The sequence below is a fragment of the Dermacentor albipictus genome, chromosome 1 (genome assembly GCF_038994185.2).
Source record: "Dermacentor albipictus isolate Rhodes 1998 colony chromosome 1, USDA_Dalb.pri_finalv2, whole genome shotgun sequence".
NCBI lineage: Eukaryota > Metazoa > Arthropoda > Arachnida > Ixodida > Ixodidae > Dermacentor > Dermacentor albipictus.
This window is the reverse complement of record NC_091821.1, coordinates 503,006,188-503,033,824: the sequence shown is the minus strand read 5'-3', so window position 1 is coordinate 503,033,824 and position 27,637 is coordinate 503,006,188. Positions and strand designations below refer to the sequence as shown.

The 27,637-nt window shown below is 44.8% G+C and overlaps 2 protein-coding genes across 4 annotated transcripts; one reads left to right on the top strand and one right to left on the bottom strand.

The window, feature by feature from the left end:
- Positions 1 to 1,111: 1,111 nt before the first annotated feature.
- On the bottom strand, positions 1,112 to 23,562 carry RpL35A (ribosomal protein L35A). 3 transcript variants are annotated; one of them, XM_065441273.2, is made up of 4 exons: positions 23,447 to 23,562; positions 22,933 to 23,047; positions 21,530 to 21,682; positions 1,112 to 1,311 (listed from the first exon to the last, which is right to left on the bottom strand). In XM_065441273.2, the coding sequence occupies exons 2-4, from the start codon at positions 23,037 to 23,039 to the stop codon at positions 1,137 to 1,139; spliced, it is 435 nt and encodes a 144-aa protein (XP_065297345.1). In that variant the 5' UTR covers positions 23,040 to 23,047; positions 23,447 to 23,562; the 3' UTR covers positions 1,112 to 1,136. The 3 variants fall into 3 exon arrangements, with proteins under 3 accessions (XP_065297345.1, XP_065297346.1, XP_065297344.1); XM_065441274.2 differs by having other exon boundaries at positions 23,381 to 23,455; XM_065441272.1 differs by lacking the exon at positions 23,447 to 23,562 and adding an exon at positions 23,140 to 23,173.
- Positions 14,160 to 16,308, top strand: LOC135909336 (piggyBac transposable element-derived protein 4-like). The gene is made up of 2 exons (XM_065441271.1): positions 14,160 to 14,282; positions 14,368 to 16,308. The coding sequence occupies exon 2, from the start codon at positions 14,537 to 14,539 to the stop codon at positions 15,944 to 15,946; it is 1,410 nt and encodes a 469-aa protein (XP_065297343.1). The 5' UTR covers positions 14,160 to 14,282; positions 14,368 to 14,536; the 3' UTR covers positions 15,947 to 16,308.
- Positions 23,563 to 27,637: the final 4,075 nt, after the last annotated feature.

The following is a 27,637-nucleotide window of genomic DNA, read 5'->3' as shown; positions in this document are numbered from 1 at the left end:
CTATTCTCCAACATTTGCAGTTTGGTTACAAGTCTTGGTTTTTCCTGGCCTAGAAGGGTCACTATTTGCCAAACCTTCACAGTATGCAGCTGCCCATTAAGGTGATCAGATTTGAAGCCAGTTCTCGTTGGCTAATTTCTGGCCATAATTTCGCACTTCTATTGAGATTTTTGTGTGTAATGCCTTGATTGATGTATTCTTTTCAAATTTATGGATTAATCTGTGGCGCTAGTCTCAGAGATTCAAGAGATGAGAGTCAACATAGGGGGGAGCATCTTTTCCCATTTCCTTAGTTTTCTTTTTGTACAGACTTAATGACGTCTACCCAAGCATCTGTGTCGTCCCCTAGGTGTCCAATAGTTGGAGTTCGCATCTCGTCCCATTTAGTAGCCTTTCTTTTACTAAAATTTATTTCCGTGGTTACAAGCTGCGTTGCAAGGGTATAACGATCGCTACCCGAGTTTTCTAGGCTGCTCTCTCATATAGCATTCATGCGTCCTCTGAACCATGTCAAGTCCAGGTTCGTATCCGAGTCGATGCTAATGCCCGTTCTAGCAGCAATCGTGATATCGTCTACTAAAGCAGCTTGTACGCTGTTCATAACGCATTCTAACTTCCTGCCATTCGGTGCCGTCCAGTTAAGCTAAACAGTCAAGCTTTACTTGGACTGTTTAAGCCTCCTGCTAACAGGGTATCTTTTTAGGCCCTTTATGCGTTTTTGAGCCAGTGAATGTTATTTGGCTTGTTAGGAAGCCAGTAAGAATTTATGAAAATTTCCTGGATGCTTTTCCTGCGTACACTTGCAACTCTGCATTGCCTCCTACCATGTCCTGCTGTAATACCGCTAAGTCATTCGTAACGTAAGTTACGGTCATGCCTGGTGTATTATTGTTATTTGTTACCCTCCTACATTTCCAGTGAGAGAAGTCCTGTTCGAAGATTGGCATGGCATCTTTCCATGGAAAATGGCAAACACTCTGGCTTTTTCCCAGAGCAATGAGAAGTGCTCTTGCTAAGGGACAGCAGCCTGAAGTTCTTTTTTCCGGGTTGTCGTCATGCGAGACTCCAATCGCTCAGCTAGTGAACACAAGGCGAAGCAAGAGCGCGGGGCTGAGATGATCCTTTTTTATTGTCGCCTAGATGCGAGACGGATAGAGCATGATGCGCACCCGCCGTCCCATGGCGGCTGCGGGGAGGTTGCGTCGGAACTTGGCACGCACAATGCCGCTGTTACCGTGAGCGCGTGTCACTTTGCCCCAGATGGCCCGCACCTTGGAGTACTGCTTCTTGCGGCCAGGCACCCGTGTCTTGCTGCGAGGGGGACAAACAAGAATGAGCACAGTCGCAAACATGCGCACTACCTTGCATAAGGACACTCGTCTAGGTAACTATATATATAGTGGCCTAACCTTCTGACTGACCGAGTAGATTTAGTGCTTTAAGACAGCACCTGCGATTCTTCATTGGGGGGGGGGGGGGGGGTCGAAGAAAAAGCAGATTTGTGCGATCTTTCAGAGTCGCAGCCTAATTTCTGGCGAAGCTGTTCCTTTCAAGTAGTTGCACTAAGAGTTTCAGTTGTCTGTAATTAAAGCACATACATTAAAATGCTGCCCACATCAATTTATCCGCATATAACGCTAAGTCGAGCACTTTATTATGACACCTGGTTGCAAAAGCTGTATTTGATACAGTTTGCGTACAGATTTACCATACCGTTCTCCCCATTATGGCTAAATTTTATCTTGGTGGCATTTCTAGTTCTCCAGGGTAGAAGGGCAACTTCTGCGCCATTCTTAGAACACTTCAGACTGCTTGCATACATAATTTGCTGCCAAAGCCATTAACAAGTTAAACTAACCACCTTCAACTTTGTCCACACATTACAAATAACTTGCCCCTAATATCAAACAGCGAATCCAAACAAAGTGCCTTCTTTACTTCACTGAGAACACCGGGAAAGCCTACTATGAACCTAAAATAATGCATGAAAGTATGAAAAAGAGGCCAGCAATTGTCTGCAATGTTTAATTATCTTAAGCCATAAGCTTCACCACACATTAGAGCTAACATTCCTGCTCTTTGCAGCAAATGTAAGCTACGTGTAACAAAGAGTTTTCCTGGGACACTGAGAAACAAGGCGTAAAATGACTGTATAATGCTCTCGAGCACTTGATGAAGGAATTTTTTACATAGGCTGTTCATGCTCTCCCATATTACTTTGCATTCCCCATTCCCCTATTTAGAGCATACTTAATCTTGGTGGCAGTTATAGTTCACTCAAGAGAGCAGGCTAAATTCTGCATTACTCAAAGAAATGACTCTTAACGCTCAGAATCTCGTGCATTCATAGATTACTGCAAAGGTCACAATTAAACCAGCCAGTCACTTTGTACTTCGCCTACACATCACCCATAACCTGGAAATTACTTTCACCATGTATGACCATGGTGCCATGTTTAGTTCAGCAAGCACAGTTGGGAAATGTACTACAAAACTTGTGTAGGGCCTTGAAAACAATGAAATAAAAACCAAAGTTTTGTAAATACTTTTAACGCTTCCAATCAAGCCAGAAACCAAGTTTTCCTACATTTAACAATTTTACTCACACTTGTGAATGATGTTTAAGTAATGTGGTAGGAGACAGGGCCACTCAAACAGCAACAGCTGGCTAAACAATTCATGGCAGAAAGACAACTATGAAACAACAGAGGCCCACGACAGCAAGGCAGTTCTCAGGTTGAGAATTCAATTCCTGGGTAGTGACAAGTGGGCAAGGTGCGCAAAATAAACGTGACAACACCTGCAGCAGATACAAGAATTGCCCGAAATCTTGACACCTACTGCTGTATAACTGATCCTTGAGGGTAGAGCTACATGTGAAGAAACATTCTTCCACCTAACATCCAACAAAACAAACACAATCACACCGATTCCTGCACCACACAGCGGCTGCTTTCCTCATTGACCGTGGGAACCGTGCAAACTGCAAATGCATCAGGCTATACTGACACAATTACCAATACATCAACCTACACGGATACTAAAATGCTTGGGGTTTCATGAGCAAGTGCAAACTCGTAAATGCGAACACGGTACTTCCACTACAGTTAACGGACCCGATGGTTTGCTCAATTGTTGTGCACAGTTGATATTTCTTTCAGGCGACTGAGCAAGAAGTGTACACTGGCCTGTAAATTCAGCAATGTATGCGGAGCACTACGTGAAACACAGTCAAGTCAATGGCGCCATGCTGCTCCTATCAAACGCTGGCTACAAAGGGATAGGTGGCTGGCAGATTACCTAGCTAGCAATGACTGAACACTGCAGAAGCTAGCTCACAGCCCTATAAAAGATAGCACATGCATCATGTTCACACAGACCTGCAACGGAGGCGGTCAATGAACCATATTTACCAAATTCTAATGCACACTTTTATATAGAAATTATATCCAAAAATAGCATTCCCGTTAGAATCGCGTACAAACTGAAACCCACCCCATAGCTTCCCATCATCATTACAATGCAGTGGCAGCTTACTTGTTGCTGGCAACCATGATAGCATGTTTCCTCATCATTTTCTGCAATCGCAGCAGCCATTTTCTATCGGTTGGACTGCTGCCTTTGTTACAGTGAGCTGTACCTGTGTGACCTACTTGTATATTCACCCAGACTATTTTGCTCAATAATTTCCGGGTAAATGGATGCAGCGGCCACAAGGACGCATTGTTTTCACTACGAGAATGGCTTTAAGTGGAAAGTGATCCTACACATGGACGAGAGCAGAGAGCTACAACACACGATTTCTGCAAACCAGAAACTTGCATTTGTGACTGGCGAATGAAGTATATTTTCGTTAGTAAAATGTCAAGTAAAGGACACCACGGTCAGCGAACAGGAAGGTTGCAAGACCTTGAAGTCAAGCTCGTGAATTTCATCAGGAAGCTCAGAGTGGACCACATGCGCATGACCACGAGGCGCTTAAGGTAAAGGCCCTTGATTTTGCCAAGAGTCAAGACCTTCCGAGAAGCCAGTTTAAAGCAAGCCCTAACTGGATTAGCAGATTTATGAAGCGAAAAGGATTTTCTTGCGAAGGTGGACTGGCATGTGCTGGAATGTACTGCAGGAATTCAAAGAGAAGCTGATTTCTTTTCAGCAGTATGTTATATCACTGCGACACATAAACACATATCAACTAAGCCAGATCAGCAACGCCGACCAGACTCCTATGTATTTTGATATGCCTGCCAACAGGAGTCAATGGGGGCCAAACAAGTTCACTTGCTTTTTTCCGGCAATGAAAAGACACAGGCAAAGACAATGCTAACCTGTAAAACAGATGGCCTCAAGTTGGCACCCTTGTTTTTAGGTACAAGATGCTCCCAAAGGCTTCAGGCTTTCCCCAAGGTGTCATACTATGCGCCAAAGAGAAAGGTTGACTGGACAGACTGTATGTGGCGCAAGAGACCCAGCACTAGCATAGGGTTCCGCTCGATGCTCAGTGCCTTTAAGTGCCAGAATGTCAAGGACAAGCTTGCAGCTTGCCACACAAACCTGCTGGTAATACTGGGTGGGATGACTTCCCAGCTGCAGCCACTAGACGTGTGTATCAACAAGCCTGTGAAGGACTGAATTTGGGCAGGTTATAGTGAGTGCCTGATGAATGAATGCCACACATTCACAGCCAGCAACAGGCTGATGGGTGCCTCGATCGATGATGTGGCAAGGTAGGTGGCAGAAACTTGGATTGCGATTCTACTGGCTATGGTTGTAAAGTCTTTAAAAAAATTCAGCATTTAAAACGCAATGGACAGCAGTGAAGACGTTAAGTTGTGGTCCAAAAGTGAAAGGGGGCTATCCGAGAGTGACAACAAATGAAGTACTGGTCTAATAAAGAGGTTCACTGCAGAAGATACAAAATTGTTCGCACTTCTTGTTCTTTCGGTCACGGAAGTTGTGTACGCATTAGAATCGGGGGCACGTTAGACTAGGGTAAATACAGTATTCATCCCATGCCCTTTTCAAATCAGGATATGAAAGTCTACGATATCTTTGAAGTGTTAGCATAGCTGAGGTGTTGCTTGTCAGCAAGCCAATCTCTTGGCAGAGGCTGCAGTCAATGCTTCAGGCACTTCGCAGCCAGCTATGTTCAAGTTTTACGTCTAACACAACTTTATGTATCAACATCACAGGTTGGAACCAGCCACAGTGTAAGATTGTTGAAGGCCATAAACTTGTTAAGAGCTATTTCCATTGAAATAATGTTTTGCACACAAATCACTCCCACAACACAATGTCCAAGAGGAGCATAGCTGTTTGCATGTTGGGGACGCTCCTACGGCAGGACAAAATGAATATTTTACCAAACGAAGGGGCTTAATTTTTTTATTTGTTACAACCATATGAACAGAAAAGGTGTAGGGGAAATTAACTGTTATACTTTATTTGAAATGCAGAACTAAGGGAATGGGAAATAAAAGTAAATAAAAGACAGCTTGCCACAGATAGCAGCTACCTTCTGCATCATGCGTGCAATGCTCTACCATTGAGCTACAGCAACAGTCCTGGCCACCTTTACGGGTATGTGTGTGTATGTTAGTTCAATATCAGGGTGTCTACCAAGTTGACATTTCCAAATTCATTGAGTTTTTCCAGGTTTCCCCTGAGCACCTTTGCAAAATTCCCTGAATGAGCCAGAACTTTGTTTTATGTGAAGACAGGCTGACACCATGTTGCCTGATGCTGTCACTCTCTAGTAAGCATGCTGAAAAAAAAAATGAATTAATTCAGTTTGAATAGTAAGGAGTAATATCTATTTTCTATAAAAAGAAAACAGAAGGAAGGTGTTAGGAAAATGCACAGCGAAAGAAACAGTAAAACCCATTCCGAATTGAGTCGAACATTTTCAAATACGAATAAAAAGTGGATGCATACAGAAGCAAATATTTTCGAATATGAGCTAATTCTATCAACTGAAAACAGGCGCATTGGTATGAGGCTTTCACTTTGCCACAAGCGAGATTCTCTCTCAGCAGCTGGGAAGTCAACCTCAACTGTCCTGACATACTCTCAGCCCGTACACAACATCTCAAGTGTTGGGTTTCACTGCTTAAAACTGTTTATTTTGGTTTGGATGAGGGGCACCTGTATCTCAGCGTCAGCCAACACTTAGTTTCTTTAGCTCAAGCTCCTTCAAAAAGGCGGCGGCACGTTTTCTTTCCCGTTAATTCCTCAGTGCGTCGGTCCTTTCTGTTCTCATCCTCCTCCTACCACGCTTACGCCACATGGATCATTTGAAGCATCCTCTTGGTCAGTTGTACAGTCAACGTCCGATTTTTCGGATTCCCTAGGGGCCGCATAAACATCCGAAAATCAGAAAGCCCAAAAATAGTGAATGCCTGTCTTTACCTTCCCTTAAGGGCTAAAATTGCCACAGGCACGCCCGGAAAAGCTCTTAAGGCCTGCCAGCACACTTACTAGGCATATCGGTGCTCATACTGTGACAGGAGATGGGGGTGCACGTGAAAGCCAGCTGCTGTGGTAGCTTAACGGGGTCCTGAACCACCCCTTGAGCTTAGTGGAAAAACACAGTCCGCGAATAGCACATGCTGCTGTGAACTTGTTAGCCAAATTTTGCAGTTGTGTGCTGCACGTGGAGCTTGCAAGCAGAGCACGAAGTCACCTTTTTTCTCAGACGCTTTCTTTTCAACAGAAGCCTGCTCCTCACTCTTTTCTGGGCACTTTATTTCATAATATAGCAGATTCTCATACGCAACTGCTATTGGCCAATAGCAGACATCAATTACGAAGGGTGTTTGGATCAGTGCGCTTCTTCCTGACTGTTACTGTGTATAGTTACTGACGCAGTGTAATAAACAGGCTGAAGTGAAAATCTGCTTTCAAATTCCATAATAATTAAGTACTTCCAAAAGGACCCGACTATCGTCTGCTCATGCAGGAATTAAACTTTGGCCACCCTACTTATCAATGTTGTAGCCATCTTGTCTTGCTAATTACGAATAGTTTTGAACACTCAAGTCTCTAACCACGCTAAACTTAAGGGGGGAGTTGGGCCATGATCAAAAAATTTTTACTTCTAGAGATACTAACCTGAAACTTTTCAGAAGTATGTGGTTTTGCATGCCGATTTCAAATATGCAGTCAGATTTATTCTCTGATGTATAGATCACATTTTATGCTAATTACTCTGTGTGATTGTTATGAAAACAATAGAAAAAGAACTGCTACATAGAAATAGTTAAAACTTATATAGGCATGTTTCTGGAAGCCTAAGGTTTGAAATAAGACTTGTTTCATCATTTTCTGTTCACTTGGTACAAAGTTATGAAAGTTCGAATTTTCTAGTCGATAACTGAAAACTGCCTTCTTGCGATAGCTACAGAATTTCAAAATGTTCCGAGTCAAATATTAGTTGCACTGTGCTGTTATTGCAGACATGACACATATAGGACTGAAATAAAACAAGAATGATCAAAATCTATTGAGTAGATGTGAAGCCACACCTCTCACAGTACCAGAATTTTGTTTTCGAGAAAAATGCAAACATCTAATTGCAATGACATGCAAGGGTTTATTGAGGAGGAAAGGTTTCAATTATACATTGTGAAGGCTTAGAAAGCTCCAGGGCAATAGTCTTCATCAGGTTTTCCATGTTGCCTTCTCTTCACGGAAGTCTGGAAAGCTGCCGAGGCAGCACGCTTCTTCTCGGACTTCACAGCACGAAACCTATCTTTCTCAGCAGCTCTAGAGCTACCTTTGCCACTTTGTTCCAACTGCAGCTCCCTCAATATGCTGGAGCTGGCATGCTGTGTGCCATGGTTGAAACGCATGACAGCTTCTGCTACAGCATTCTGCACTGCAAAAAGGGACACATTCTTGTCTTTAGGTGCAAGGCTCCAGATGAGGGAGTGAAGGGCCTCGTTAGAATTCTGAGTTTGGCCACGTAGGCATCGCTGCAAAAGGCTTTTGTCAGCAAGACGCTCGTACACGGGAAGCAATGCCTGGCACACATTTGGAGGCAGATTGTACCTGTGTTTGGGAGGGAGCTCATTTCTGGATATGGCTGCATTGTGTTTGCACCAGGATTCAGCACCGCTTGGACAGAGGGTGTGGTTGTGCCTTTTATCATTTGATGTCACATGATGATATGTCGCCATGACTGCCCTCTGCATCCTGTCAATATCTCCTACATTTGACTTCAGTGCCCATCCGTAGTAGTTAGTCAGCTTTGAAATGAGGTCTCCAGTGAGCCGACCCTTGCCACCGATGCGCTCATCAGACTTTTTTGAAACGAGGTTTCGAAGTGCTGTGCCCATTCATTTCTGAACGTGGTTGACACAGTCCTCCTTCTCAACTGAAATAAATCCATACACTTGGGCCTCTTGTACAGCGAGGTGCGACCTGCTGTCACCATCGGACAGCATTGTGGTGTACCTAAGGCCAAGTCAAGAAAGTGACCTTTGAAACAAAATGAGGGCTGCCTCAGCCTCCATTTGGCCTGCTTTGCTTGTAGTGTTTCTCTGGCACTCGTGTTTTTCCTTCCATTGAGGATACTCTAGGCTGTCAGGTGCTGGTGCACACTGACATCCAAGGCAGAAGTTGGACAAAACTACATAATCAAGCACATAACCAGAAAAAAGTTCGATCACTGCGGCAACTCCAATGTGAGAGGAGTGCCCTCACGTGTGCCAGGTTCCATCGAAGCTTACCGCAATGTTCCCTGGATTTCCAAAGTTCATTTGTTCATAGAGGTCTTTCACTCTCTTAGCGCACTCATCCAAGCTCTTGCTGCATGCTCGTGTTGCCGCCGGATTCAGTTTCTGTTTCAAGTAGTTCTGATATGTCTTTTTATGAAGGCCTCTGTGCGACACTCCCAGATTTGCGAAAGTGTCGTTTAGGGCTGCTTGTGCTAGTCCGGTGCTTTGAACAGCACGCGCCGCGAGCAGATTTATCTTGAAAGGCTTGCAATTTGCCTGGAACTGCCCTGCGACCCGAGGCGAGCTCCATTCAGCACCAACTCCACCACAGTTGATGCACTGCATTCTTAGTTTTGCAGCTAGTCCATACTCGCGGTCATCCTTCGTAATTTTCACGACCCCGCCACACGTCCGGCACCCAGCAGAATGCAGCAAACTGTTCACCGCATCGAGGTCCACTATCGTGAACGCCATCGACGAAACGCCCGGCGCACTAGACGTTGTTGCGAGAAGTTCCGTTTTACGCTTCGTTGCCGAAACAGATGCCAGCTCAGCCGTTCTCTCCACCGCTCGCTGCGTCAGAACATCGCACTCTTCGCTTGACAAGAAGTGCGTGTCCACTCTTGTCCGTTCCGGTTGCAAGTTGAAGCTCGCGGAAACCGCCACTCCGGGAACTGTCGAGGCAGCCGCCACACTCGCTGAACCGCATTCAGGCGTTCGTGGCGGGTCCGAGGCCGCCGCACTTGCCGAACCACGTTTTGCTGTTGCTGGGTGCTGTGGCGTTCGCGGAGAGTCCGCGATGGTTGCCGCTGAAGATGGAGGCACTTGGCGACGCTTTGCGCCACATTTCTTCCGTTTTTTGCCGAATTTGTGCACGGTGTGAAACTTCCGAGGCATCGCGATGACCTACGCCTTGTCAAGATGGCGCCGCCCGTGTTTCGGCATGAAGTGGGTGGAGTCAGCCGCCGACCAATCACATGCGGCCGTTTGAATTTGCGCCACGCAGGAACCAATGAAATAGCTCTGTGCTGCTTTCTTCTTCTGCCTTGTATTTTGTTTGCAGGGTAGTCTGGGATGCCTTGGTTTGGCGGGAAAGCAAGCCGAAAGGATGCTCCTTCGAATGAGACCAAGATGGCCGCGATCCGCCGCGGGGTCTTGAAATCGCGGACGCTTGAAAACGGGCGATTTTCGCACTTTGCTTGCGCGCGATCCTCGTCGTTTGAGTTATATTATAGCCAATATTACAGTTATAAAACGTTTCCAGGGGCTGAATTTTCCGTAATAGATGCAGGAAAGTGTAAGGAATCCAAAAATAATTAAATTGAAAAATCGGTTTTTTTCGCGATTTTTTCGTCTCCAAGACCCGGCTCCCCCCTTAAGGTAAGACCGTATGCATGCTTGACAGCATGCTCACTCCTGGCTGCTCCACGTTCAACGCCCTGGCAGACTTTGCTTCATACTGAGGTATTGATAGCACTTCAAAAAGCGCAAGTTGGATGTGGCTTCTATTCATTGGTCAAGCTGATGCAGGACTAAGCCTATACACACCGTGTAGCACAGCCAGACTGCAGCATATGAACACGAGCGAGGGCTCAAGCCCTGTGGTGCACAAAGCAAACGCGGCGCATACACCCCACAAGTTGCATGGAGCTGTAGTGTCCTACGTAGCATAGATACCACAGCCGCCACGACGAGTCTGCTGGCTGTGCGCCCTGCAGCTCGCCGAGGACAACCGCATTTGGCACGTTGTAGGTGTCAAAATCTAGCAGTTGCGCCAACGTGAACATCAAAAATCAAATTTGAACTGCGTATCACAGTGACATTCAGTAGGCGGAGCGTTGTGGCCAAGCCCCACCGTAGCCTTCGTAGTGCAAGTCATTCATTTGTCTATTAATGTGTCTACAATTTAATCAAAGGAGGACAATTACTTTCCCCTGTGCTTTCCTCGGCTTCACTGCCTGTTTGCCTAATTTGGTCCTAGGTACCACACAGCAAGTACCGTATTTACTCACATAATGATCGCACTCCCGTAATGATCACACCCCTAAATTTTGTTGTCAAAATTCGATTTTTCTTTATTTCCTGTGTAATGATCGCACCCTGAACTTGTCGCAGCGATATGTTTTGCGCCAAGTCTGGCTAATGATGATCGCGCTTACCATCTGTCGAATGCTATGCGAACGATTCTTGAAGACATACCAAGCAGTCTGCACGCACCCAACATTCTTAAGCAGACGTCCCATTTCATTCCTTTTACCACTTTCCGCACTTCCATGAAGAAAAAAATCTACAACCAAGCTTGCCTCGGCTTTATTATTTGTAGGCTTCATAATGGTTTTGGTCAACAACAACATAAAGGGCGCCTTTCGATTCCTTTCATCTGCACTCGTGGGCATGCAACAAATCGCAAGCGGCAACGATGGTGGCCTTGTTTACACTGATATGTTAGAAGTGTGCCCTATTCATACGCCGACGCTTGTAACGCAGCTAAAATATTCGCCCGCCCTTAGCAGAAACGTGCTGTATTAGAATAGCAGTGAAGCCATATGCCGCAGTTTCTGCAGCATGCCCGCCATATGTTTCTATGTCACTGGCAGCTAAGCACGCCCATCTGTTTCTTCCCCTCAAAGTGGACATGGCTACGTTATTGTTGGAAACTTGCTGATATTAACAATATTATTCATTACTGATACGGAAGAAACTGTTTCAATGCGCATAATGTACTCACAAGAAGACAAATATTCACGTTCAGCACGTTCGGCTTGCTCTGCCGGCCGTCATTTTTGTTTTGGTGTCCCGCACTGACAGCGACAGCCGCCTGCTTGTCATCCCGCAGCAAATGCGGGATGAAAAAAGAAAATGTTTCTTTTCGTGAGAAATTTAATCAGCGTAATGATCGCACCCCTGACTTTGCGTCAATTTTTTTTTTACAAAAAAGTGCGATCATTATGCGAGTAAATACGGTACAAGCACATGTACAAGCAGCAGCCACTAGATTTCGTTCAAACAACGAAAGGAGCACTTGCACCGGGCAAATGTCTGCCAAGCAGGGCTATGATAAGCCATGCACAGCTGGCATCTGTGCCACTGTCCTGGCAGAGTTCGTTGTTGCAAGGTTGTGATAGGCAAGGTGTCACGTGGTTTCACACCATGCCCTCGTTCCCTTGCCCACACCACACAACTTGGATCACTCATTGGTCCACTGCAAAAACTATTTGCCAGTGCCTCCCCGCGCTTTTACAGCAGTGTCACCGCCGACCTGGTGCCACCGAGCCTCCCCGCTTCAGGTCAAATGGGTAGCTTGGCCCCCTTCACCTGTATGCCTCCTTCACAGTAAGTGAATGGTGGTGTAGACTTTTCGTACCCCTTATCTCAGCTCGGCAGCAAAGCCTCAGGCATTATCTCAACGGTCTTCTTGAGATTTGTTCTCTATATTGCAGCATGAAGGCCTAGCAACATGTCACCTGATTTGAATGTGTGGCTATACCCAGGCAGCACACTCTTCATTCCTGCCAGCTCGTGCTTGAAAAATTCAAAACACTCACTGATGCAGTAAACAAACACATGAACGTGTCGAAACATTAGTGGCAATTGAAGCTACTTTCATGATTTATAAACTAATTTGATTAAATTTACGTGAAAGTATCTTTTTATGCTACTATCAGATCTGAAATCATTTCTCTGCTATCTGTTATAATTTTTGGTTTACAACAGTTGGCACCCTCCAATTGTTAACTCCCAATACTGAGCAACAAAGATTTGTAACAGCCACAGAACAAGTCAGCCAATACCGTGTTTGTTTAACACTAAACGAAAAAACACTCAACACGCACCCACAACAAACATGTAGTCAGTGACTACTGGTGCACGGTCGGAGATCAATGTTCAGAGTGCACATTCAGTTGCGCCGCACACAACTGACTGACTTCGCGCAGCTGAAAAAGTCGGCGCGGCCTAGGCCAATCACGCACCGCAAAACTGAACGCTTGTACGCATCAAACCCACTTGTACGCTGCGGTGCCACGACCATGGCCTTGAAACAGACTGAGTCTGGTGCCAATCCTGTCGCATCAATCCTGCTTCAATGTTGCTACCATGGCTGTCGACATCAACGGTCAGGCACCATGGCAGTTACCGACAATGCTTGTGCCACAATGTGCTGCTTTCTGCGCGCTTTTTCACACATTTACATGTGGTATGAAACGCCCGCCTCTCACGTGGCATTGCACACCAACAGACGTTTTCAAGATGGTGTCTACTGACACTGACAGCGATGCAGACCAATGGTAGTTCTCCCCCTTCTTGGTACTTTCAACGGGGCATTCAATGTTGCGAATATTTTTTCTAGTATGGCAATCATTAACATATTAAGGCCCAAGCAAAATCTACCAGTTACATTTTGTTGATTTTTTTGTGTCAGAGAATCTTTTCACACACTGTAAATACACTGTGGAAGTTGTGTGAGTGTTTTATTCTTTGAAACACTACGACAGTGTACTTTAAAAAGTACTCTGGGCCTTTATAGGAGCAAAATGTAGGTCACAAAATGTATGTGCTATATCTTGGAGCTTCCAAAAATAAAAAGGCTTGCAGCAAAAAGTTAAACGAAATATTGCGCAAGCCCGCATAACCTTCAGGTAGCAAAATTAGCATTTTAGAGGGAAATATTGTTTGCTAGAGGTTTTTTACTTATAAAGTGTGTAACATGACTTCATCAAGTAAAAAGGAAGGGCTTTGCTGTTGCTTTCAGAGACGCATGTAACACAAACATATTATTGATGTTGATCTAGACATGACAATTGGCAATGAGAATAAGCATTCAAAACTAAAGCATTTGGTAATTGTGGTAATTGAAACATTCAAAAGACCGGTGACATCTCCAATGACAGTCAGTTCTTGCATTACAATCCTGTTGTACAATTGCTAGGTGTTATTTTCGTCAGAATTTGCTGTCATTCCAAGACGTGGGGTCTACGTCTGGTTCACCAATCTGGGTTGCCCTACTTTTATTGCATAACTCATCTCGATTGGCATAGGAATATGCATAGTCTTTCTTGTTTTCTCTTCCCTCTTACTCATTTTCCGATTTGTTAATAAAGGATGCATGAATCATTTTTCTTTTTAGATACAGTAAAATCTTGTTACTATGAACACCACGTTAACACTTTCGGGACCGGCCCATAGGCCATCGATCATATATGATCGACGGTTTTGCGCGCACTGCCCCGTTCAAATTTCCGCGCGCTTGGACATGTAGCTCCATCTAGGAGGTCGTCAGGAACTAGACTCTCGGTTTCGGCATAGTTTCTTTCATTTCCAGCAGGTGGTGATACGCGAGAGAGAATTTTCTCGATTGCGGCGGCGGCGGACGCAGTGGAAAATGGCGTCGTGCTCGCGTCCGGTCGCTCGAAAAGAACGCCGTCAATCGCACGATTCCGCTGCTTCGGCAACGGATTTTTTTGATGAACCGAGCAGCGAAGAGTCTGAAGACGACTTCGGCAGCTCCGATTTTATTTCGGACTCCGATTCGGATGATGATGAGCCACGGACTTCATCTAGTAGCCGAAGGTGAGCATAGTTCCACATTCATTTCTTTCTGGAGTAGGTGAACGGGCTCGTTATATGTTCTCATTATTTTATCTTTACTTGATAGGGTCTCAACAAGCTACGGCAATGATCTGCTGCCGCCAGCGCAGAAGCGGATTGAGTTTTCGCCGCGACGGGAACCTGGCGTGTACTTGGACGCAGAAGTGGGCGTGGCGCTCAGAAGCGGATCAAAGAAATTCTTGACTGCTCTGGACTTCTTTCTTCTGTTTTTCTCGATGAATGTGATCGAAACAATTTGTGACATCATGAACAAGTATGCTTGGACTCACATTTTGGAAAAACCAACGCATGCTTGTTCCGATGGATCTTGGGAAGAAGTCACCCCAAGTGAAATGCTAAAGTTTATCGGACTCGTAATTTACATGGGCGTTGTGAAGGTTCCTCGGCTGAAGCTGTATTGGAACGTAGGAGATCTGTACAGCGGTCTGCTCCCACCACGGATCATGCGGCGACGCCGGTTCATAGCTCTACTCGCAATGTTGCAAGTTGCAGACTTGGACGATGTCACTCAAAGTTCAAGAGGAAAGCTCCGATACATGTGGTGGCTCCTGCAACACATGAACGAAGTGTCAGCGAATCTTTTCCAGCCACATCGCGATCTTTCCGTGGATGAGCGCATGGTGAAATCGAAAGGGCGGTCAGGCATCCGACAGTATATCAAAGATAAAGTAACAAAATGGGGCTACAAGCTGTGGGTCCTAGCTGACCCTGGCACCGGATATACTGTGCAGTTTAGTGTGTATACCGGTAAGCGTGAGCAGCCAGGGCCCCATGGCTTAGCTTTCGACGTAGTTTGCCAGCTGTGTCACAGATATCTTGATCAGGGCTACAGGATCTTTATGGACAATTTTTACACTTCTACTAGCCTGTTCAGTCATCTTCTCAGCCGAAAAACATTGGCTTGCGGAACCACACGCAAGGATCGCCGAGGATTTCCTGCCGAACTGAAGGATGCACGGTGGGAAAAAAAAGCTCGATGTGGCGACATTCGATGGTTGCGCGATCAGAACATCCTGTACCTTCAGTGGAAAGACCGGCGTGTTGTCAACATGATGAGCACGGTTCATACTGCAAATGACACGGTCACCGCAAAAAGAAGGGAAAGAAGGCAAAACTCCTGGACTCAGATATCTATAACAAAGCCTCTGCTGATCCATGATTATAATGCTGGCATGCTAGGCGTAGATAAATCGGATCAAATGATTGGATATTATAATGTTCTCATGAGAAGCGTACGGTGGTGGAAGACTCTGTTCTTCCACTGCATCGATATTGCATGTGTGAACAGTTTCGTACTCTTCCAAGCTCACCGCACATTGCACCCAGAGATTCCTGAGCTGGCACGCACTGCCGGGTTTGACCACCTAGCTTTTAGAGAAGAGCTCATTCGGCAGCTTCTGAATCTTGACGGTGCCAAGCAAGCACACACGCCTCCACCACCCGTCGCAAAACATGCACTCCACAAGCCGGAAAAAGTGGCAAAACGCAGAAACTGCAAGCTGTGCTATGAGCAGAAGAAAATCGAGCTCAAAACTAATGTCTTTTGCAGCACATGCCAAGTTCACTTGTGTTTTACGACTGCCCGGAACTGCTTCGTCGAGTGGCACAAGAACCGTGGGACCTGAGTGGCTGACCACTGGTGCAAGCTAGATTTCACACAAAAAAAAGACGGTTGTAGATACGCGTGCCAAATTTTCACAAGCAAGAAAGGAGGCATTGTAGCACATTTTGTATATCTTGAATTTTTTTTATTATGTTTTTCCACTTTTATATCCATGACTTTTCCAACTTTTTTATGTTGTTCTTTCAGCAAATCTTGAATTTGAGATTTTTTAAAAAATATTATATATCACTTTTAAGTCTAACCTTTCTTTATGCATGAAAGACCATCTAATTAGCTACATTTTGATAAACATTGCAGCAATATAGCGTAATGACTATTCGTAATAAAAAATAATTTTTGACACCCATCAGAATTGCCTGTTTTTTCCCCGGTCCCAAAAGAGTTAAGGAATTTTTCAGATTTATTATTATTTTTTTTAAATCCACATCAGAATGCCTATACGTTCGATGTGAAAAACTTTCAGCACTACGAATTTCAGATTATCAAATATTTAAGAATAATGTACGTAATTTAATCTCATAATCACCAAGATGCTTCATTATTACGAAGTTTCATTGAAGTTTACCAAATCCCTGAGGCTTACACCTATCATCATCATCCGCAGCAGCAGCCATGCGCTGGGGAACACGCTTCTACGGGTACAGCCCCAACAGCAACAGCATCAGTGTCTCGTATGGTCATGTTCAGACTCTCCAACTATGTCATAGGCCTAGCGATCAGCAGGAGCTGCAAAGTTTTCGGTGCTGTGTTTGTCTTGTGCCTTCGCTTTGCTGATAATCGAGTTCTCCTGGCCCCCCTTCTTAAAAAGAAGCGACGCCAGTTTTCACTCAAAGAAAAAGAGGACATTCCGACGCAACTGAATCCTGGAAGAAAGCAAGTCGCCCTGTGCAGGGAGCGTGATATTCCCCGTCAACAATGGCAACGATGCTCAAGCACCGAGAAAATATCATGAAATTGCATCGAGAGTCACAGCTGGCTCCCACAAGAAAACGCTTGCATCTTGGAAACTACCAGAACGTCGATGACACCGTTCCTCACATGGTTTAAAGAGGCCAGACAAAACGATGTGCCCTTGTCAGGCCCGATTATTCAAGAGAAGGCGCTATTGTTCGCGGTCGCCTTGGACATCTCCTGTTTCTATGCAAGTGTCGGATGGCTTTACCGCTTTCGGCAAAGGAATGGCGTTGCACGGCGGGTTGCTTGTGGCTAAGGCAGCACATGCTAGGAGTGTGGTTGCCTGGAGGAACGAGCGCTTACAAGAGATCACAGAGTCTTTCTCTCCAGACGACATTTTCAACGGCGACGAAACGGCATTCTTTTATCAGTTGTTGCCTGATAAAACAATGAACTTCAAAGGTGACAGGTGCAAGGGGGGAAAGAAATCACATCTCCACGTATCGGTTCTGTTCTGCTGCAACTACACAGGCGCGGAAAAACTTAAGCCGCTAGTTGTTGGCAAGTCTGCTAAGCCATGCTGCTTGAAAAACATCTCATTGCCTTGCAACTACCAAGCCAACAAAAAAGCGTGGACGCACAAGAATTGTTCACTCAGTGGCTGCTGCAGCTCAACGACACAGTGAAGACAGAAAAATTCTCATGGTTGACAATTGCTCGGCACATATCGTGAACGTGCGATTAAGCAATGTGCAACTTGAACTTATGACCCCGAATTGCACTTCTTTGCTGCAACCTTTGGACCAGGGCATCATCAGATGTGTGAAGCCCGAATTTCAAAAGCGTCTTGTGCAGCGCCTCCTGATCAATATTCGACTGAAGCTACCCACACAGGTAAACATCCGCCAAGCTGCAGAAATGCTTACAGGGTCGTGGTGGAACGTGAAGGCAAGCACGATCAGCAACTGCTGGCGAAAGGCAGGCCTTTTAAAGGCTTCACCTACGCCAAACGACTGCGAGGACACGGAGGAGCTCAACCCAGAAATGTGGAATGAGCTTACCGAGAAAGCTCCCCGTCGACACCGCGGTGACCTTCGATGATTACACTGACAGCGACAGCGCAGTGGCTACATCCGCGGAGCTCACTAACGAAGACATCGTGAATAAAGTGCGTGAGCAAGAAGATTGCAGTAGTGACGAAGACGATGCCGACACTGTATCAGCACACAAAGAGAAAGAGACTGTTTCCAGCTCGGATGTTTTAGTTTTTCTAGAAAAAACACTATCATTCCTCAGGCGCTGTAAAGATGTCCCCGATGACATTCAGAGGAAAGTCGAGGATGATGGAGGCATTCATCCTGCAGCGCTTGCTGTCTACTTGCCAGAAGAAGATTACAGACTTCTTCAAGCAATGAATTGTAGTTAAACTGTGCCCAGCGTTCTCATTTATTATTTACGTACGAACACGTGCATCTGCTGCAAAGGTATGCATACCTGCCAACCTGGCGAGATCAAAAATCGGGAGACTTTTTATTTACGTCAATGAGGTGTAGGGGGGGGGGGGTGCATTAACTGTTTCAACTTGCGGCGGGACCGGAAGGTGTTTCGTTCAAACTTTTAGGCAGCGTTTGATGAGTCTTTTTGCAGGGGCCTTGCAGTAGCAGACTTTGCTCACTTCAAAAATTTGTCGGAGTAGCTTTGCTCAAAACATGGTCCACACTGATGGCCCTTCACTAGCAGCAGGCGTTAGAGGATTGTGTTGCACATCGATGGGCGGAATTGAGTCCTAGTTTTCCGCACCATGCTAAAAATACCCTCACTCTGCGTAGCTATGTGGTATCACGAGTAAATCCAGCATCACCTTAGCAACTCGGTGAAATATGTTTTCCATCAATGTTTTTCATTTTTCCAATCACAGACCACTGCACATCTCCCCTTTCTTAATTCAGAATGTCCTCTGGAAGACTGTATGCCTGTTATGTGGCAAACTCAGCTTCGAGAGCATCTAAAGCGTCTTCAGCAGATTCACTGGAATCTCTGGGCAGCAGCTGAGGGAAACGGTGAATAAAGAAATAAAGACTCAAGAGCAATGCCAGTGAAAATAATTTCAGGTTAGCCCCCTCCGCATTCTTCAGAGTTGCGTCTACACCCACAATGCTTCGCCTCGTCGCCTTTCGGAAACATTTTTCGTAGAAGAGGCCCAAAGTGGTCCTGACACTAAGGGGTAGGTTGTTCGACAACACAGAATCCCATAAATAGGCACTCCGCATCTATGACACTGTCTTCGCAGTTGTTACAGGGAAAGTTCACTATGTTGCCTTGCTGCTTGCTCAGCGGTGCAAACATAGCTTTGATGCTTGACCATGAAAACATGCAGTTTCAAGTATGCGTGAAATAGGCATGACATTGGCTCTTGCTTTGGTCGGCTTACTAGGCACCATAGTTGGCTGCTTAGTTGATACCGATGGTTCTAGTGGAGCCACTGTTTGTGATGCCGCAGTGCCAGTTTCGCAAAAACCATTATTGCGCAAACGGAGACCACTTTTTGGGAGATATAAGACAGTGATCGTACAATCTGAAAGTTCAGTAAAAAAATTGGGAGTCTCCTGGGCGAATCGGAAGGGTTGGCAGGTATGTTAAGAAGTCCTCGCCTCTGGGCGAGGATTGCTCTTAGCTGCTACATATAATATTGATGTACGATTCTTGCTAAAAAATATGTGCCATGTTTGTGAAGTCGTAACAATGTGGTGCTGTCCGAGCAGACTTACCACATAGAATGCCTTTTTTGCATGTGCATTTTTTACTCCACTGAATTCTTTATTACCTTTTGCAGTGTAGCAGTGTAATAATGTACACCCCGAGGGACTACAACCAGCCAACTCAGCCTTGCCACTGGTGCCTATCTACCTTGACTGGCACGGCTTCACCTTTAGCTATATCGTTTCTTTCATGCCATTTGAAAAAATACAAGTTGGTAAGAATTTAGCTTTGGAAGTTTCCAAGTAGGTCACTAAGGAAATCTCAGGCGGCTCAGGCTGCAAGAACTGCAGTGGCAATGACAGTTCGTCCACTTATGCAGCAGGAATGCATTGGCACTGCAGCGCTAAATTTGGCTTATATTACCCTGTGCATTTCGTGACTTTATTGACTAGCTTATGCATTTCCATTAAAAATTTTTAACTACTCTTCTTCAGGCAACTTTGATGGCACTTATTCAGTTATCACTTGTATTATGATATTATATATTATGGCGTTATGCTATTATTATGTATTATGATAGTAAGGTCACTACAGTATATGTTCGCATCATACCATGCGAAGGCGTTTGAGATGTATCTGCACCACTGAAGTGTGCGTTTGACGTGCTCAAATACTTAGGCATACATATATCCACGAATTTAAGCTGGTCCAACCATGTTACAAAAATATGCCAAACTGCGGAAAGGAAGCTTTGGTTCTTACGACGGAAATTGCAGTTAGCCTCACAGTCAGTAAAACTAACAGCTTATTTAACGTACGTTCGACCCACGTTAGAATACGCCAGCATAATAGGGCTAATTGAGAGACTGGAAAGAGTTCAACGTCGAGCAGCAAGGTTTATCCTATCGCGTTATTCTCGCACAGATTCAGTCTCCGAAATGCTCGGATTGCTGCACTTGCCTACGCTCGCTGAACGCAGGCGCATAGCTAGGTTAATGTTCTTTTTTCTTCTCACTAAAAACACATTCAACATTAATAGCGAACAGTATTTGATAGCACGACAAGGTAGAACACTACGGAAAAGCAAACATAATACTTTTCAAATACCTCAGATACACATTAACGCCTACGCATTTTCCTTCTTCCCAAGAACCATTAAAGAATGGAATGAGTTACCGGTGTTAACGCGAGAAAGCATCAGTGCGGAAGAATTCGAGAAAAACTTAAGGCAACATTGAAAGAAGCTCGCACGTATTCGTGTTTTTTTTGGGGGGGGGAGGGTAGAGTGTATGACCTCGTTTATTAACACTGCGTTTATAGTCATATTTATCGGAGTATATGTATTATATTTCGCTTATGTATCTTCTTTGTTCACTTATGTTCTCATATTAAAACACTATTCATGTACTGACTTCATGTACTGTACTAATTGCCGAAATACTGCTACTAACTTGGTTTTTTTGTTTTTTGTTTTTTTGCTTTATGTATAATTGTAATACCATGTATTGTACTGATTGTTCAAGTGCTGCTTTGACCCACCCTGTAACGGCCGACAGGCCAACAGTATTCGTAAATAAATAAGGTGCAGAAACAATATTATGGCAAAGGAGAAAAAAATTCGATCGAGACATTGCATTAATCAACAAAACAAAGCAGCTACTTAACATAAGCTCCACTTCGTATAACTGGGCTTTGGTGCGCTTATCTGCAGAACGCATCTGGCATGTATGTTCACTCCAGTAACATCGTGTATGAGCACGAGTGCTTCTCACAGGGGCCTAAGCCTTTCCTGCAGCTGCCACTGCTGAAGTAGCAGTCTGGCATCTGAATGAAGAGTAAATCCAAGCCGCGAACTTTAGTTGCCCTTGCTGCAAAAGCACCCACTCAGTGGCCATCAGTGGCGCCTCTCCAGGCAGCACACTACGCGCATGGCAACACCACAAATACAGCAATGAGGTCCCAATTACAGCTCTCACTGGGCAACACTCACTTCTTCGCAGTGTAGACAAAGACAGCACGCTTCCCAAGGTAGAAACCTGTGTCACGGCGTGCATCAACACCCTCAATCTTCAGCAGGGATGTGTGCTCATGCTGGTTGCGAAGACCCCTCCGGTATCCAACAAACACCGCCTTGCAATACAACCTGCACACAGCACACCAGACCAGCGAGTCGGAACATGTAGGCACCCAACTTACTAGCTCAAAAGATAATCTGACAGTAGGACATGCTTCCGCTCTAGCCAATATAAACAGTCACAGTCTGCGCAGGGAATTCTATAAACAACGCCTGGAAATATTTCTTTCTTGAGCCGGTCTCTCACATGCACCAAGTAAGAAAAGTTTCCAGGCGCTGTTTGTAGAATTCGCTGCGCAGGCTGCGACGACATACCAGCGAGAGCAGAAATACTAATAAGACGGCGGAAAGACCACATGAATATATTCAGAAAGAAGAATTTTGCCTCCAACACACCTGTGAATATGTGGCAACTTCTAATCATGAAGTTGTTTGGGCCAAGGCAAGCATAATTGCAAAAGAAAGCAAGTGATGTTCCCGTCAGTATCTGGAATCGCTTCTATCCAGACCACGAGAAAAATGCTAGGCAGGAATGATGGCAATCTTCCACCTGCGTATGCTAGGTGCCTCAGTCACTTACTAAAATGGACATAAGCTCGCCTCGTCAAGACACTTTTTTTGTGAACAAGGCTTCCGTACGGACGCCAAATACGTCTTGAAGTTTTCCAGACCTCATTTTTGGTCGGCATTCTCCTGTTATTCTTTTCATTGTGCCTTCTCCCGACCAGACGAATTATCGTTGAACTATCGATTTCATTAACTCAGTGCAACTGTATGCCTTAACTGGAATGAAACCTAAATGCTGCGAGTACCCGACAAGGAAACGAAAGCAACCTCGTCTTCCTGTCAACACAAAGATTGGAACATTGCATTTCTACATTACTTTTTCCCGACTAAATTCCGCCTAAAGAAGAATCCCTGAAGTAAGTAACTGATGACAGTTTCTTTCCTCTACGTAAAAGATAGGCGCTAATGTCTACTTACTAGCTGTCGCAAAACCACAGCATCCACGAGCTTCCAACGGCACACCTAACTATCGTTTTAGCGGTCGCCAATAAACTCGCGTGAAAATTTCGCCCTTGTGGAACCCGCAATGATGAGCGTTCCAGTACAAGTGCACCCTGCTAACGAATTTTAGACGACGCCAACTGGACTTTATTGACAAATTAATGAACTTCCTGAAAAAATGAAAACGTGCACGCACACAATGACGATTAGCCAGTGCAATTCACTGCATGGAGCAGTATTGCAGTGATCGCGCCAGAACGCTGACCGAGTCTGAGCGCTCGCTAGAAGAGGAACATCAACAGCACTCTCACCTGCACAGTGGCCTCTTCCTGCCGCTATCTTTGGCTTCTGCGGGTGCGGCGGACTTATCCGCCTTAGAAGCCTCGGCGGGCGCTCTGGTGGGTTTCTCCTTGGCCATGTCTGGCACTGCACACACATGCGACGGTCACGTTTGGCACTCACCGATTCAACAGGCCACCACACAGCGTCGCAATGTTATCGCGCCCAAAGCACTTAACTGCGACTGACGGTCAGCATGTTAACGCATCCCTGCTCTATCGACTGCAATGTCAGGTGTGAAAGCAGGAGGACCAATTGAGAGACGATGCACGGCGTTTCGATAATACGGCTAATCTGCACATAGCGACAGGGCACGACGCGATCGGACCGAATCCGCGTAAGTAAAGCGCAAAAAATTTATCTAGCCCCTAGCATGCCAGGTTCAATTGTTTAGCGATAAATCCTTTGCATTATTTTTACCTTGGGATTACTCCCGTAAGACAAAATATCACATTCATACAGCAAGATATCAGACGTGTTCCATACCTTCGAAACGAATATGGACGAAAGGAACGTTTTTGTCTAGATTTGGCTTGAAGCGAAGTAGTGGTGGCGCTACTCTCGTGGTACAAATATTTACAAATTTAGAGGGTGAAAAACGTAAGTTAAACCTACCGACACTAAGTAAAAACACAGTTTATTTAAAAAAAATATTGGTACAAATAGTCACAAATTTAGACGTGAAAAACGTAAGCCAAACCTACTGGCACTAAGTAAAAACACGGTTTATATATAAAAAAAATATATTGGCGCTTCTGCTATAAAAGGTTCTGTTAAATTACTCAGTATGCGAGGGACGAGCGCGACCGGTAAAAAATGACAAAGAACGGAGACGTACAAAAACAAAGTTCACACTAAAGAGGCAGAAAATGTGGTTATAAACATTCATCATGTGTTTTTTTTTTGTTTAACCTAGGTAAGACATTAGGCAGTAAGAATTAAGTAAGTTTGTGCCTAGTCTTTTTTAACGCAAGGCAGGCGTTTTAAGCGCCGCAGAGAAGCGCCGCAGAGGGAAAAAACGATGGCGCAGTCCACCGCCCTGCTACAAGGAGATACTCATAACATCCATCCACTTGTCCTTTCTTTGTTTGTTTTTTGCATAATGTCAGTTTACAGATTGGTTTCTCGTCTGCCATAGCGTTTTCGTCTACTATATACGGCAAGAGTGTTGTAATAGTATGGTGTACTGTGTCGTCTTTACAGTAAAACAATGGGAACAGCAGGGACGCTTCTGCGACGACGTCACCACTAGGGCGCTGCGATCGACCGGCGTGCCTAGCGCGCGACATTTAAACATGTTACGTAAAACGTTCTGCTCTGATAAACTAAAACGCTCCCAAAACTCAATTACCATCATTAAAATTAACAAAAGATACTACAAACTTATAGGATACATCAATAACGCCGTTAAGCATGCACGTTTTCAACCGCAGATCATGGAATGTTCCTGATCGATCGTCTGCTCAGTGTTTCGGTTGCACAAGACAAACACTCGTCTGCTCGTTCTGTTCGGTAAGCACGCATATGTTTTCAGTATTTCGAAACACTCGGGGATGAGAAGTCCGGAAGGAGCACTTGCACTGTGCCTGGTAGGTTTCACGGGATTCCTTTCATATTGCACCAGCCAGAAAAGCGGTCGCAAGGTTCCACTGAAGAAAAAAAAAAATATTGCTCTGCGACGAATACCGCCGCCAACGTTTGGATGTTTCGCTCCACAAAAGGGAGCCGAGGGTCAAGAAAACAGCCAATGTCCTCAATCTGTCCCATATGAAGCAGCCCGGAGTTGTTCTGATTGTAATGCAGGAACTTCAATGCACGCACGCACGCACGCACACTCACACACACACACAAAAGAAAACAATGACTATAAATGCTGATCCCGGAGGCCCTGTGTTGCACCATTATTTTTCGTCGTGCCAGCAGTGACTCCAGGCTGCAGCGATAGTTGGCGCTGCAATGGCCCGTCGTGTAAATTGCGGGACTTTACCGTCGTGCTCTAGCACACCCGACCGTCATTGCAAAAAGAGGCGCGTTTTCACTGCGTGCTTGGAAGAAGTATTCAAGCTATTAAACTGGGAAGGTTTAGGAGTAGGGATCGACGGCGAATACCTCAGCAACCTTCAGTTTGCCGATGACATTGTTCTATTCAGTAACGAGTTACAACCTTAAAAGCTGGGAGAGTGTAAGGGTGGGGTTTAAGATTAATATGCATTAGAACAAAGCTAATGATAACTAACCGGACAAGGTAACAAGAGTTCAAGATCGCAAGTCAGCCTCTAGAGTCTGTGAAGGAGTACGTTTACCTTGGTCAGCTAATCACAGGGAACCCTGACCATGAGAAGCAAATACACAGAAGAATAAAAATGGGTTAGATCGCATATACGGCAGACATCGTGAGCTCCTGACTGGGAGCTTACCGTTATCATTGAAAAGGAAGGTATGCAATCAGTGCATTTTACCGGATTTTACCGGTGCTGACATATGGGGCAGAGACTTGGAGACTGACAAAGAAGCTTGAGAACAAGTTAAGAAACGCGCAAAGAGCGGTGGAACGAAGAATGCTATAGGCATAACTTTAAGAGACAGAAAGAGAGCGGTTTGGATCAGAGAGCAAACGGGTGTAGACGATATTCTAATAGACATTAAGAGGAAAAAAATGGCGCTGGGCAGGTCGTGTAATGCTCAGATTAGATAACCTTTGGACCATTAGGGTGACATAATGGGTACCAATTAAGATAAGGGAAGCGCAGTAGAGGACGGCAGAAGACTAGCAGGCGACGGCCTGCCTCCTGTTCAATTTGGGACTCGGCGGTGGGTATATCCTTCTGGCGTTTAAATATGCACTGGTTATGTCGTTGTATCTGGTGAGCCTGTCCCGTTCTGCTCGAGAAACGTTCGCTATCGTGCGAGAGAGGTTGCCCTGTTCGGCGCGGCGGGTCATGTCTCGCGGGTATGCAATGATTTATTGCTTTACAACGCCTCCCACCGCCCCACTCAATTTCTGCTTGATTTGATATCTGTTGGATTAACAGTTCTTTCCAGGTCAACGGGTAATTTCTTTGTTCGCAAAACACATTCATAAAGCTCCGAATCGCTTGCATGCTCAATTTACTGCAAATGCCATAATTAGTCCCCTGTCTTTGAAGTGTGCCTACATACATTGGCCATAACGCGCCCTTTATTTTCGCCACATATATATATATATATATATATATATATATATATATATATATATATATATATATATATATATATATATATATATATATATATATATATATATATATATATATATATATATATCGTTTAGCTCACCGAGGACATCGCTGAAACTAAGACGGAACGCGTTATGACGCCTAAAAACAGGGAAAGAAAAACGATGGCCCATTAATTACTTGCAACGCTTCTAACCGGACCAGGGACGTAAAAATTTTGTCATACATTGCAGTTACCATGCCCCCCCCCCCCCCTTCAATTTCCACAACATATAAACCTGTTGTAAACTACAGCTATGTTGGGACACAGGGAAGCATAACTGATAGCGGCCATTTCACACGCTCTAACATTTGAATAAGAATTTTTTTTACAAATGCTGCGCGTTAGATCGAACCGCATTTAACTTCGCCCAGAGAGTTTCCATAGTGTACCACCAATTTTTGCTAAATGTGGCCTCGGTGGCTTTCATAATTCTCCTTAGACACGCTTAAACACTCTGGAGTACATAATTTATTGTGAAAGCCCCAATTACCCATGTATTTTGAACCTCACCTCCCCATTACCCATTAACTTGTCCTCACAGTCCCCAAACATAACGAAGCTGCCTCCTTTAGTTCAGTGAGGACAACAAGCGAAACTAATATATCATGCATGGAAAAGCAAAAAGAAAAAAAAGATGACGGCTCAATAATTATTCGTAACGCTTCTAAATAAACCAGAAAACTACGCGACACATTGCACTTAAAGTGCTGCCTATTCCTTCAAGGTATAAAATATCTGAAACGCGGAGTTCTCTTGGGACATTGGAAAACCTTGATACTTTCGTACATTGCAGTTTTATAACGCTGTATTTGATCAACACGTATTTACCATCGCACATAAACTTGGCGTATTTTTCGCCTTATGTTCGCAAAACTTTACCTTAGTTGTTGTAATTATGCCAGCGCAGCCGTCTTGCACCGCTCGTAAAGCAGATTGATAATCCTATGGACTAATTACATACGCGATATTTTATTGGAAAATGCGCATTTGACCCCCCCACATGGAACATTGCCTACATCCATACCATGCGCCTAATTTTCCTTAGATATATATGAAGAAGATGCCTTATTTAGCTCAACGAGGACATCGGAGAAGCAAACCGCGAATCTCGTAGTATCGCCTCAAGTCACGGCGTGCACGTTTGGGGACGCGACTTATTTTTGCCATTTCTGTGCAGCACAGACAACGAACATTGAGCTTTGACTAAATTGAACATTCTGCTTTCTTAAAGTACACCGATTTCACTTCTGAGTGAAATGTATCGCTTCACACGACCGCTTTCACGAAGACACTAGCGGGACGTTCGAAATGGGGCGTTTCGATAGCAATCGTTCTTCCTTTGTTGTAATGCTTGTACCCAATAATTAACCTGTGCATGTAATTCGAGCGGGTGATTATATATGTTTAAGGAAGAAACGC

Bases quoted from the DNA above. Each gene is read 5' to 3' on its own strand.
- LOC135909336 (XM_065441271.1), top strand. From the start codon at position 14,537: ATGAATGTGATCGAAACAATTTGTGACATCATGAACAAGTATGCTTGG.
- RpL35A (XM_065441272.1), bottom strand. The intron at 21,683-22,932 runs GTGAGAGTGCTG...TGCTGTGTGCAG, and splicing joins AGGAAGAGGCCACTGTGCAG to GTTGTATTGCAAGGCGGTGT. The intron at 1,312-21,529 runs GTGAGTGTTGCC...TCCCCCTCGCAG, and splicing joins TTTGTCTACACTGCGAAGAA to CAAGACACGGGTGCCTGGCC.